This window comes from Barbus barbus (assembly GCF_936440315.1).
Source record: "Barbus barbus genome assembly, chromosome: 6".
Taxonomy (NCBI): domain Eukaryota; kingdom Metazoa; phylum Chordata; class Actinopteri; order Cypriniformes; family Cyprinidae; genus Barbus; species Barbus barbus.
This window is the reverse complement of record NC_136734.1, coordinates 4,843,518-4,857,500: the sequence shown is the minus strand read 5'-3', so window position 1 is coordinate 4,857,500 and position 13,983 is coordinate 4,843,518. Positions and strand designations below refer to the sequence as shown.

General features: G+C 35.3%; 1 protein-coding gene across 1 annotated transcript in view; it reads left to right on the top strand.

Annotated features, from left to right (window-relative positions):
- The window catches only part of prodhb (proline dehydrogenase (oxidase) 1b), a 20,250-nt gene extending 16,076 nt beyond the window's left edge, over positions 1-4,174 (top strand). Inside the window, exon 14 of the mRNA XM_079419787.1 lies at positions 1,225-4,174. Within this exon, the coding sequence (XP_079275913.1) occupies positions 1,225-1,415 (191 nt within the window). The 3' untranslated portion in view covers positions 1,416-4,174. The remainder of the gene's footprint in view (positions 1-1,224) is intronic.
- The last annotated feature ends 9,809 nt before the right edge of the window (positions 4,175-13,983 follow it).

The following is a 13,983-nucleotide window of genomic DNA, read 5'->3' as shown; positions in this document are numbered from 1 at the left end:
AGGCGTAATGGTTTTTATACTGTGCAAACTGTATGTGCTATTGCCCTACACCTAAACTTAGCCCTCACAGGAGGCTGTGTATTTCAACTTTCCCAAAAAAACTCACTCTGTATGATTTATAAGCGTTTTGAAAAGTGGGGACATGGGTCAATGTCCTGAAAAGTCACCTTCACCTTGTAATACCTGTCATACCTGTGTCATTATACAAATTTATGTCCTCATTTGTCACAAAAACATGCGCACACACACACACACACACACACACATGCTAGCAGTGTTTATAAAATCACTTCTATAGGGATCACATTAGTGAAATTACACTAAAATTTTATAATAACTTTTATTAATTATAAACCTATTTGGATATAATTTTCTCTTATTTTAGTATTCAGTATGCTTTTACTTATTATTTTTATTATTACTTTATTTTATTAGTACTTTTATTGTCATGTTTTATGTAGGTTAAGTTTTATTTCAGCTAGTTCCCAAGCAATGAAATATATAAACATTTTTTTAAATATATATTTTAATTAAACTGATATGTTTTATTTTAAGAAAAAAAATCCTGTTTCAACTACCTGCAGTAGTTGTCAAGAAATTACAAGCAATTTTTTGCTTTGCTGATTGGTTTATACACTTTAAAATTATTAAATCACACAAATTATTAAAATTATAATAATAAATAGAAAAAAATTAAAAATATAACAAAAATCTCACACACACATAGTGTGTGAACTTTCATAAAAACATACAAAAAATGTACATGCATTTTATTTATATAATTTTTATATGTATATGTTATAAGTTATATATTTGGAACACTATGCTATGCTAAGATAGTGAAGTTTTATATGAAAGTATAAGATGTAAAGTATTACCAAGAGTACAGTTATAAAATGCATGTCAATCAAATGGATACATCGAGGGGTGAGAACCACAAGTGCGTAAGTGACATTTCACCAACTTTACAGGAGAGCCAAAACAAAATTTTTTACCATAGTTTGATCTGACTCTGTGTACTGATTTCAATTGCTTATAATACAAATTTGTACACTCATGGATGACAGTACTTTTGCCAGTAGAAAGAGCTAATTAAAAGCTTTCATTTGATGCATATATCTCCATTTCACCAAAAATGTCACTTACGCCCTTCTGGTTCTCACCCCTCAACATGACCAAAGAAATGCAGTAAAACACTTTAAAATTATCTCTAAATATCTCTAGCTCAGGCAGGATTCCCTGTCTACAAGTATGTTCCTTATGGTCCGGTGAACGAGGTGATTCCGTATTTGTCCCGTCGGGCACAGGAGAACCGCGGCTTTATGAAAGGAGTGCAGATGGAGAGAGAGCTTCTATGGAAAGAGCTGATGCGCCGACTGACCAGTGGAGAGGTCTTCTACACACCTGCTGTATAAATCACACTCAGCTTCTCACCAGAGACTCCTTGCGCTTGTTTTTTGCCTGTTCATCCATCCATTCGTAAATCTTTTTTTCCACTCTCATCCAGGCTGTTCGTGATATAATGCACATGGGATCCATTTCAATCAAATACCACAGTTGGGTGAAGCTCACAAAATGCAAATCATACTTAACCTGAAAGTCACAAAAATGTGTATTTAGATAAAGAAAATGAAGTCTGTTTTTAGAGTTTCCACATTGCAGCAATATTTTCATGACAATTAAGCACATTTTGCCTCCCAATTATAATGTTTTGTTTTGTCAACCATGAAAATGAAGCACCTACAGCTGGTCAAACATATTCATCAAGTATTAGTGGCTGAATCTTACCAAATCATATTTTACCTAAAAATCATGAATACATAATAGGAAATATTGCAGTATTTGCATTAATAAATCAAAGCTGGTCAAACATATTTATTTAATGTAATTCACTGTAAAAAGTATGTCAAAATTTAATATTTCACCATATAATGTTATTTTAAAATGCACAATTTGTATGTTCTATTAAAACACATTTTTGGATGTTTTTACATTTTGACAAGCATGTTTTGATAGATATAGGTATTGCACATTAAAGTATTTTTATTACAACAATGACAATCTTATGGGGAGCATGCAAAACAAATGAATTAATTATAATAATTGAAGTTTGTATTATAGTAATGCAATTTGGGGGAAATGTGCTTAACTGTCATGACAATTTCACAATGCAAAAATTTCCTAACAAAAAAAAAAATCAATTGAACACCATTATACTATCAGAGGATCATCTTTAACTGGCAAAATAACCTTTCAGTATCTTGTGTCTGGTGGATAATACCAAATAACAACAGTTTTTAATCCAGTAGCAATAACTGTAGTAGCAATGGTATTGTAGAGCAGACTGCTGTTACCTTGGTGCATTTTGGTAAGGGTCAAGAAAGAGAGGTTATATTCTTCCCTTTCCATATAATCTTTCTCTAATTCACTTTCCTCTGCGTTTCCACTGCTCTCTTCTCTTTATTCCACTGATGGTCTGGCTTTGCACTCTTTCTCTTCTCTCATCCATCTCTCCGGCACCTTTATGACTCTGAAAGGGCTCCCTAAAATGTCAGACGCCTGAGTGTGCACTGCTGTTTTATACCCCACCTTTATTCCTCGAGTGGAACACCAATAATAAACATATAAGCATGATTTAAATGGTAATAAACAAACACATCAGTATCACTTTCCAATAATGACAGCTTGAATTCAAGGATAACAACGCCTGAAGTTGGAGAACTATATTTTATGTATACAACATTTCATGCTTGGTGTGAGGAATGGTGGGTAAGTTGGAGTGCAGGCAACAACCCGTCGTCAATATTTCCATAACCCCATAAACCTGTAAACAGATATTTCATTATATTTCAGATGCAGTATATTCCAAGCGAGTGGTTTGTTTGCGCTCAAGCCAAATCTTGTAATTTGCACTGTGGATTTCATTGAGAAAAATATATAAAAAAACACATTGTTTTATGGCAAGAACTGAGCTTTATTTTTTGCGCTCACTGCTCTTGATATCTCTCTTGTGCTCAGACGTGCTCAATGAACTTTTGAAGTTCTGATGAGATGATTTTAAGTTGGGTTTTCAGCGTAATGATTCTGGTGTTTAGCATATACAGAGCGATAATTAAATCTACTCTTTTATTATCTGTGCGATGAAGCCTTTTATGCTTAACCAACGGTTTCTCTCGCTCTGTTAATATTTTCTTTCCCTCTGTGGAGTATTTGGAGAAGATGAATAAAAAGCTTTAATTAATTGAGCCAAAGTTAATGATTTCTAGACAATTGTTCTTAAGTAAATGGCACAATTCCTCATCCATTTATATCCCGTTTTAAATCCATGATGAATTGACAACCCTTTGGGTCTTTTGCCTTGAAAAATAACAGGACAGACCATATTACAGCCCACATCCCAGTGTTCTGTTGAGGCTATGGCTGAATCCTAATTTGCATATTATCCATACTATTTGGTATGCAAAATTAGTATTGGTGGAATTGGTGGAAAAAGAAAATGTTGACAAAGTTGGTCTGTGCTTTCAGCAAACATGATTTCTGTTGACTCAAATCTAATACTCTTTGTTTTACTTGTGGATCCTAGTTAAATATGATTTTATTTCAAGTTAAGATGAAGAAACTATATCATGAACTAATAGCGATGTAGACCTTTCTTAGTTTGATAGATTCTTTCCAGCAAATTTGTCAAACTTGTATATTAGTTAGTCAAGCAAACCTAAAGGGAATATGTAAGAATTTTCATTCACAAACCAATTCTTACTGTCAACAAACTATTAACTATGACTTTTGCCTCAATAAACTCCCTAATTTGCTGCTTATGAATGTAATAATGTACTTGTTAAGGTATGGGGTTCAAAGATTAAGGGATCTAAAATATGGTCATACAGAATAAGGCGTTAATATGTGCTTTATAAATACTAATAAGCAGCCAATATGTTAGTGATATGCATGCTAAAAAGCAACTAGTTAAGTGGTTCATTGAGAATTGGTCCTTAAAATGAAGCATTATTTTCATCAGTAACGCCGCTCCTAGCAGTGTGGATGGCATCTAGATGTTCATTAACAGTACTTTGTTACAAAGGTATTTCCAGCTTTTACTTATAAGCCAAGAATGAAAAACTATTGTGGCGTGAGTAGCCCCTTTAAAAGGTTAAATAAAAAATGTCTATACCTCAAATGTTGTGTAAACTTGTTGGAAAGGAAAAAAATACACCAATGACTACTACACGAATCACTAAACACTAATCATCCCAATAGTGACTTGGAACATAATTTTTACAACGAAATATAATCAAAAACACAACACAGAGCTAAAACATGTATTCATTCTGAATAACAAATATTTCCATCATAAGTCCTCATGTTTTGACTAAAACACACAAATCAATGCATCGTGACCTTGTGAAGTCAAATTAGAACTTTTCACAGTATAAATAGTTTCAAAGCAGCTTGACAGAAAATCATGATGTTAATGTTTTTAATGCATCTTAATGCCTTATAGTTACAATTAGCAGATTAGACCTGGTTGACAATATAGTGACATTTTTGACGATGTAACAATCAAGCAGAGATTTGCTATTTAGTAGGCTACATATTGTATGACTCTGTCCAGTAAGATTGGATTTACTTACAGTAATTGTGTAATTCGTTAGTAAGTATTAATTTGAGTTATTAATTCGTTATGTGGTGATATTGAGAATTACAAAAGCTTTGCATGAGGTCTAAAATTATTTCTATGTAATATAAACCTTCTTAAGTAACCTTCTCTAGGGATGGGATATGTATAATGGATCCTCATTGTTTTTGTGCTTGTTATATGCTTAAAAAGATATTGCCCTCTTAATTAGCTTCTGTGTAGTTACTGCTTATTAGTAGCAATGTTTGACTAACTACTCTCCAAAAAGCTAGCTCGACAGTTTAACTACATTGGAATTAAGAGTATCTTATAGTTTGTTGCTTCCCACTAGTATTAAATGTATTCACCTGAAAAAAAAGGTAAATAGGATAAATGAATTCCAAATATAATTAATTTAGCTAGATGCTATGACTTTTGTCACGTATGTGACAAAGGGATATTGTAACATCAATAGGCTACATCATCTTATGATATGTAGCATGTCCCAATAATTTAGTTTAATTTAACTGCATTTTCATTGTGTGGACATTTCTGTTCTAAGGGGAAGAAGTCATACTACTCATTTAGAGTGACATTAGTGTGGGTAGATGACAACTAAATTTTCAATACCAATCAGTTGATGTTAATGTGAAAGCATAATTTCTGTGAACAGGCTTTTAGTGAGCGATTTTGTGAGAGACATTCTTTACCACAGCATTCTGGGATATGGAATACTTAATTTTTTTTTTTTTGTCTGCATCCTGTTTATTTTAGATTTATGTAGAAGATGTACTTAAAGGGTTACTCCACCCCAAGATGAAAATTGTGTCATGAATCACTTACCCCCATGTCATTCCAAACCGTAAAAGCTTCGTTCGTCTTCGGAACAGAATTTAAGATATTTTAGATGAAAACCGGGAGGCTCGTGACTGTGCCATTGACTGCCAAGTAATTACCACTGTCAAGGCACAGAAAAGTATGAAAAGCATCGTGGTTGATACAGAATAAGCGTACGCAGTTTGTGTCCAGTGGATAATGTCTAAAATGGCACTATGGTGACGCAGAGAGACAGAGAGGAGACGAGTTGTTGGAAAAAAGTCGTTATTTTTTTATTTTCTTTGCATACAAAAAGAATCTCGCCACATCATAAAATTCAGATTGAACCACTGATGGCAGATAGACTATCCTGACGATGCTTTTCATGCTTTTCTGTGCTTTGACTGTGGTACTTACTTGGCAGTCAATGGGACAGTCACGAGCCTCCCGGTTTTCATCTAAAATTTATATTGTGTTCCGAAGACGAACAAAGCATTTACGGGTTTGGAACAACATGGGGGTAAGTGATTAATGACAAAATTTTCATTGTGGGGTGGAGTAACCATTTAAATTCTACTTAAGTGGGTTAAAAAAGCACTAGGAAGTTCTACTGATTGCATTTAATATACATATAAACTGTAATACATTTTCACTTAATTGTAAACAACGTGATGTTTCTGAAAACATTACATTAAATTCACACTTCAGAATATTATTTTAAAGTATATTATTTCCGTAATAAGTATCTTTCTGCAAGTATGGTAAAGTGTACCTTTTTTCCCACAAGGGTTAATACTGGTCAGGCAGCAACTATGGCCAGTTTTGCAGTTCACACAAAACTGCTGACAACATAAAGATGTGGTGTCAGCATAGATAAGATGAGACTATTTTGGGATTTAGGGATGCTGTTATGTTATTATATTTTCATAAGTCTTTTTGACATGTAATATTATCGTAGCAGTATAACATTGTAGAATCATAACATGTTTGCATCTTCATTGTAACTCTCTAAAAAGGCTTGAATCACAGCCTTAAGTAATATTTCTGTGTCATTTGTCAAGCGGAATCATGAGGTTAATTCCCACGTTGACAGTGGTTGTGTGTGTCAAATCACGGGTCAAAAGACCACTGATGTTGCCTCACGCTCTAAAAAATAAGGTTTATTTTAAGCTTGCCATACCTAGCCCACAGCATCAGTGCGTATTGTTATGTAACATTATATATAATCAGTTGCGTGCAATCAAAACCTTTTATTTCAATGAATTATTCATGGCATACAAATGGAAAATACACTTTGGGCCTTTAAACACAGTCCAGTACTCTGTAATTTATGAACTCAAAAACAATAACCCCCCCCCCAAAAAAAAAAACAGCTACTGAATTCAGAATTAGCAAAAACATGTTTTTTCACAGAAAAAAAGTGAAGCAATAAATATGGGACTCGCTTTATATGTAGATTACAGTGTGCAGATGCACACAGCATAAAGAAGGAAAGTGAGATAAAATGGTTTGTTTTTTGTACATACACACTATCTGAGGCAATATTTCTTCACTTGTAATCTGTTTATTCATATTTCGAGGGCTGGAGGTGTGTGTTATTGGTCGTATTCAAAGACCCCATGTTGGTTTGAATCAATCATTTGTGCAGATGTCCCATGCTGCTATCACATATATGGCAATATTGATTGTTTGTTGACAATGGTGTGAAAGATAATTCAAGAATTTCTCAGCATATAGAAATGAGATCACACTCAGACTGCATGTTGTCGAGGAGTTAAACTACTGATATGAAAAACAAAATAGCATTAAAAGTGTTGCATTTGACAGCTTTTAACTTGCAGTATGTATAAATTTACACTAAATACAATTAATGCAATTTGGAAAAACCTTTACTTTTATAACTGGGTCTAAAGCATTGTCATACCACATCATTTATCTAAATTTTTTCTCTGAAATGTTGAGGAAGAAAACCAAAAAATTGAAATGGTTTAATTAAATTTATATTTATTAATTTGTCACAAGTATACAGACACAAACGCTTGGTAAATGCATTTCAACACATGGTCCTGTTGCACACACAACAAACAAATAACCTCTGCGCAAGGGGGCACTAGTGATACATCAGCATCATTAAGCCATGTGTTATTGTTCAGGAAGATACTATAATATGGTTATCTGCAAGTACCAACCAAGTGGCATAAAGGTATGGTCACATTTAATATTGCATGGTTGAATTTCACAGTAAAATCCTATTGCAATATGAATTTTGCGTTAGGCCGAAAGATTTCCACATGCAGATTTCGCAATGTGTTCAACTTAAAAGCTCATGTGGTAACTTATTTGGTTTGAAAGTGACTGTGCTACTTACAATAAATACATCACTACAGTACTGATTATTGACACTTTCCCTTTTTTGCTTGCAAAATTTTGACAATCTCACAAATGTAAAAATTGAAGAATTTGAATATTCATTGTGGACATAAGAAATTGTTTTGTTGCGCTACAGTTACAACACTTTCGCAGACATTCATTAGTAAGCAATTTATACATTGATTCCCATGATAATGTACTGTAAGTTGCCATCAAAACTTTAGCTGCATCTGAAATTGCATACTATGTAGTTGGTACTACATTTGGTATGAATCTTGACTTAAAAGTCAGTCAAATGCACACCAAAAATTTATTCATAACATTCTGTGTAGTGTAGTATAAATGTGATACATGCTTCAGAATCCAGAATGCTGTAGTAGGTTATCCAGGGACGAAGCATTCGATTTTCGATACACCTTATGAATTCAAACATACTATTATTTTGCCATACTGCTTTTCACATACTATATAGTATGGAAATAGGCATATACACTGACCAAAATTATAAACGCAAAACTTTTGTTTTTGCTCCAATTTTTCATGAGCTGAACTCAAAGATCTAAGACTTTTTCTATGTACACAAAAGGCCTATTTCTCTCAAATATTGTTCACAAATCTGTCTAAATCTGTGTTAGTGAGCACTTCTCCTTTGCCGAGATAATCCATCCAGCTCACAGGTGTGGATCTCTTTGCAGATCCTCTCCAAGTCATTAAGGTTTTGAGGCTGACGTTTGGCAACTCGAACCTTCAACTCCCTCCACAGATTTTCTGTGGGAGTAAGGTCTGGAGACTGGCTAGGCCATTCCAGGACCTTAATGTGCTTCTTCTTGAGCCACTCCTTTGTTGCCTTGGCTGTGTGTTTTGGGTCATTGTCATGCTGGAATACCCACCCACGACCCATTTGCAATGCCCTGGCCCTGACAGTACATGGCCCCGTCCATCATCCTTTTGATGCGGTGCAGTTGTTCTGTCCCCTTAGCAGAAAAACACCCCCAAAGCATAATGTTTCCACCTCCATGTTTGAAGGTGGGGATGGTGTTCTTAGGGTCATAGGCAGCATTCCTCCTCCTCAAAACACGGCAAGTTGAGTTGATGCTAAAGAGCTTGATTTTGGTCTCATCTGAACACTTTCACCCAGTTCTCCGCTGAATCACTGGAAAACTTCAGACGGGCCTGTGTATGTGCTTTCTTGAGCAGGGGGACCTTGCAACCTTGAAATCCTGCAGGATTTCAGTCTTTCACGGCGTAGTGTGTTACCAATTGTTTTCTTTGTGACTATGGTCCCAGCTGCCTTGTGACCATTGACAAGATCCTCCCGTGTAGTTCTGGGCTGATTCCTCACCGTTCTCATGATCATTGAAACGCCACTGAACTAGGTATTGCCGTCCAAATTCAAAATATTGGAGACGGTTTTCTTCACCCGGCCCCTCCTCCTCAGACTTGACTAATTAACGACACCAACAGAAACGAGCGCACATGACGATGAATGAAATGAAATGCGCTGTGTTTTCCGCCAACTGGCAACCCGGCGTGCCGAAATACAATTGGGTAAACTGGCAGTGGGCGGGTTTCACAAACCATAATAAACACTGACATTCCAGGCCGGAATGCACATTTATTTTCAAAGGAGAATAACTGACTGTAGCATTGTTTTTCAGATAAACAAGTATGTTAACTTAGCATGTTTCTTAAATATCTGCAAACATATTATGGTATGTTTATGCTTTAGTAGAGTCAAAATCCTACATGCAGCACCTTTTAAGAGAGTGCTCCTAATCTGAGCTCCTTACCTGTATAAATGACACCTGGGAGCCAGAAATCTTGCTGACTAGGGGATCAAATACTTATTTGACTCATTAAAATGCAAATCAATTTATAACATTTTTGAAATGTGTTTTTCTGGATTTTTTTGTTGGTATTCTGTCTCTCACTGTTCAAATAAACCTACCATTAAAATTATAGACTGATAATTTCTTTGTCAGTGGTCAAATGTACAAAATCAGCAGGGGATCAAATTATTTTTTTTCCCTACTGTATATAGTATGAAAAGGTAGACATTTTCGAACACGTGATTGTGTTGCAAAGCAACATTGGTTTAACCAAACTGTTAGTTTGGGGGTAGGACTGTCTGTTGAAACGACCAATGGCAGTTGTGAGAAGTGTTTGAAAAGTTATTCCTTCAGTAATTTCATTAGATTCTTAACCTACTTTTAGTTAGTTACTTTTTGAAGTACTTTTTGAAATGCTGACTGGCAGATGTAAGTAAAGGTAGTGGCTGACTTTGGTGACAGTTATCGTGGGCCGGGGGCGTAACATTGACAGAAGAGTTTGAAACTGTGTTTGAGCTTTAACTGTGGAATTAATTACCTTTTTGTGCTTTGACATTGGCCTTGCAGTTTTCTCTTAATTTGATTTCACCAGCAGGACCATGGAGGGATTTCTAGAACACTGAAACTAAGGTGTGTGTTTTCATAAAGGACAGTATGTCTTTCCTTTCTCTGAGTGTTTTTCTCTCTCTCACACACAGTCTCTCTTTCTTTCTGCATGTATAATGCATTGCAAACAGGGCATTCATCTCCATAATTTGATAGGTGCCCTCTTTCACTTTGAACGTGATGAATCCAGCTCCCTCATGAAGAAGGAAAACAAGAAAGCGTGATGAAGAGCACATGTGCTTGTATGTGTCGCTGTGAGTGAGTCTATATAATGTGAGTGCACCACATTGTTTTTCTTGGAAGCCCTGGAACATAAAAGGCAGTGTGGATTTTCTCTTGCTGATCAGTAGTCAGAGTTAACTGGAGAGGATTGACGCTCAGAATCAGTCGAGGCCAAAAATAAATGAATGGTCTCACCACGGACTCCATTATTAAGCACAGTAATGGTGTCGCTTCATGATGTCTGAGTTGCAGACCATTCGTTTGGATACAGAATCAATTTGTCATTTAACACCATCTTAAATTTGTGAGCAAATTGGATCTGTGCCAATCAGATGTCTATAAATGAATCAATATATTACTAGTAAATAATATTATGAATACAGTCAGGACTAAAAAGCACGATACAACCTTTGCTATGACTACATCTCAACCAGACCAGCACAACAACTTTGGCTCATCCAAAGCCAAAGTGAATGATGTGAGTTCGGCATGGGACTACCTGTTTATCCAACCAATGGCAGACAGAGTGAGTGTTCAGGTAACCTCTTTGAATTTATTATTATTTTATTTTTTTTGCAATTTCATTCCATTCACACTTAAGATTTAGCAAGTTCATTCATTGCCATCTTTCACAAGTGAGGTAGTGGCACCATCAGCCAATCAGTGTTGTCTTCATGTTATTGTCCTCTACCTCAGGAATGAGTCATATGAGATTTACGGGATGGTTCAGTTTATTGGCTCAAAAAGCTCTGATGCTGTGTTCCAGTCTTAAAGGATGGAAGGTCTGAATTACAAGTTTGGAAATCACAATTATGATGTATTGATGCATTTATTCAAATTGTATTGTAGTGTTTGATAATATTTTGAATTAGCTTTTATTTTTACATTTTTATTTTTCATTGTAATTCTAGTTTTAGTAATTTTTTTTAAATAATTTACTGAAATATATAAAAGAAAAAAATATTTATTATTATCTATTATTATTATTATTATTTACAGTTTTATGTACGTATTTTACTTCAATTTATGTCAGTTTTTTTTTAAAGATTTTTATCTAATAGTTATCTTCTATTTTAGTTTAGCTTTATTTCAATTATTGAAAATGATTCTGGTTACACTTTACAATAAGGTTCATTAGTTAGCATTGGTTAACTAATTTAGTTAATGAACTAAGAATTAGCAATACTTCTCCAGCATTTATCAATCTTAGTTTATGTTAATATCAGCATTTACTAATGCATTATTAAAATAAAATGTTGTGCTTGTTAACATGTAATAAATGTATTGTTCATTGTTTGTTAATGTTAGTTAATACATTAACTAATGAAACCTTATTGTAAAGTGTTACCATGATTCTTAATAGTATTAGTTTTAGCTAACAATAACAGACCTATTATAATGTGATGCGTTTCACTGGATAATTCGCCCTGTTCTTTATTCCTGACATAGACATTAAGATTTTTTCAGTCTTAATGCAACATAACGAAGAGCATAATGAAGTAATTTGTGCTTTTTCTTTATATTGTAGCATTTTTATTCTATCAAAAAGAATGGTGTGATATGTAGTTTTGTTGCACTCCTCTTTGTCAACATAAATGAGTAGTATTTTAGCGGTCACTGATTTTCATTAACATCACACAAAATGTGTACAAACTAAATTGCACAGTCAACATTCAACACACTCCCAACACATTGGGGTGGTTTATAGAATATTGTAGTGTTTATTATAAATTATTTATCCGATCATTATTACTAGTACATCTGATACATATTTATATATATATATCCGATATATTAATCAATCAATATATTTATAAAAAAACCCAAAACAAAACACACACATGCTGTGAGGGTGGCACAATATAAACTGCCCTCCAGCAACCAATTAGCAATTGTCAACGATCCAATGGACAATCAATTCTTGTAAAAAAGATTTCTCATTCAAGAAGCCATTTCACTCAGATATACATAACAATAATGAAGAAAAGAAAAAGAAAGTAACGAGTTTCCTACTAGTAATTATGACTTTATAGTGGTGTTTATGTGCACTCAGCCTATAAATATTATCATTCTGACTTCCGTATGAATGATAATTCCCCGTATGATTCCCCATGAGCAAAGATGAAAAACCGCATCCAGGACAAGAAGTTTCTGTTTCCGTTTGCCCTCTGACAATGAAATTATCAGTCTATTAATGGTAGGTTTATTTGAACAGTGAGAGACAGAATAACAACAGAAAATTAATTTCAAAAAAGTTTGCAAAACATGACTTAGTACTTGGTGGCAAAACCCTTGTTGGCAATCACAGAGGTCAGACGTTTCTTGTAGTTGGCCACCAGGTTTGCACACATCTCAGGAGGGATTTTGTCCCACTCCTCTTTGCAGATCCTCTCCGAGTCATTAAGGTTTTGAGGCTGACGTTTGGCAACTCGAACCTTCAGCTCCCTTCACAGATTTTCTATGGGATTAAGGTCTGGAGACTGGATAGGCCACTCCAGGACCTTAATGTGCTTCTCCTTTGTTGCCTTGGCCATGTGTTTTGGGTCATTGTCATGCTAGAATACCAATCCACGACCCATTTTCAATGCTCTAGCCCTGACGGTACATTGTCCCATCCATCGTCCCTTTGATGCGGTGCAGTTGTCCTTTCCCCTTAGCAAAAAAACACCCCCAAAGCATAATGTTTGCACCTCCATGTTTGACGGTGGGGATGGTGTTCTTGGGGCCATAGGCAGCATTCCTCCTCCTCCAAACATGGCGAGTTGAGTTGATGCCAAAGGGCTCGATTTTGGTCTCATCTGTCCACAACACTTTCACCCAGTTCTCCTCTGAATCATTCAGATGTTCATTGGAAAACTTTAGACGGGCCTGTACATGTGCATTCTTGAGCAGGGGAACCTTGCCGGCGCTGCAGGATTTCAGTCTTTCATGGCATAGTGTGTTACCAATGGTTTTCTTGGTGACTATGGTCCCAGCTGTGGTCCGAGGGAGATTGACAGTTATTTTGTGTTTCTTCCACTTGCGAATAGTCACACCAACTGTTGTCACCTTCTCACCAAGCTGCTTGGCGATGGTCTTGTAGCCCATTCCAGCCTTGTGTAGGTCTACAATCTTGTCCCTGACATCCTTGGACAGCTCTTTGGTCTTGGCCATGGTGGAGAGTTTGGAATCTGATTGATTGATTGCTTCTGTGGACAGGTGTCTTTTATACAGGTAACAAGCCGATATTATATAAATGTATAAAATCTTGTATAAAATCTTGCTGATTGATAGGGGATCAAATACGTATTTGACTCATTAAAATGCAAATCAATTTATAACTTTTTTGAAATGCGTTTTTCTGGATTTTTGTTGTTGTTGTTGTTGTTGTTAGTCTGTCTCTCACTGTTCAAATAAACTTTTGTCAGTGGGTAAAAAATAAGCAGGGGATCAAATAATTTTTTTTCCCTCACTGTATCTCTATCCTGCTTTACCTTGAATGAGGTCATGGAAATTGCACTGAATTTCCTATGATATCTTTGTCTT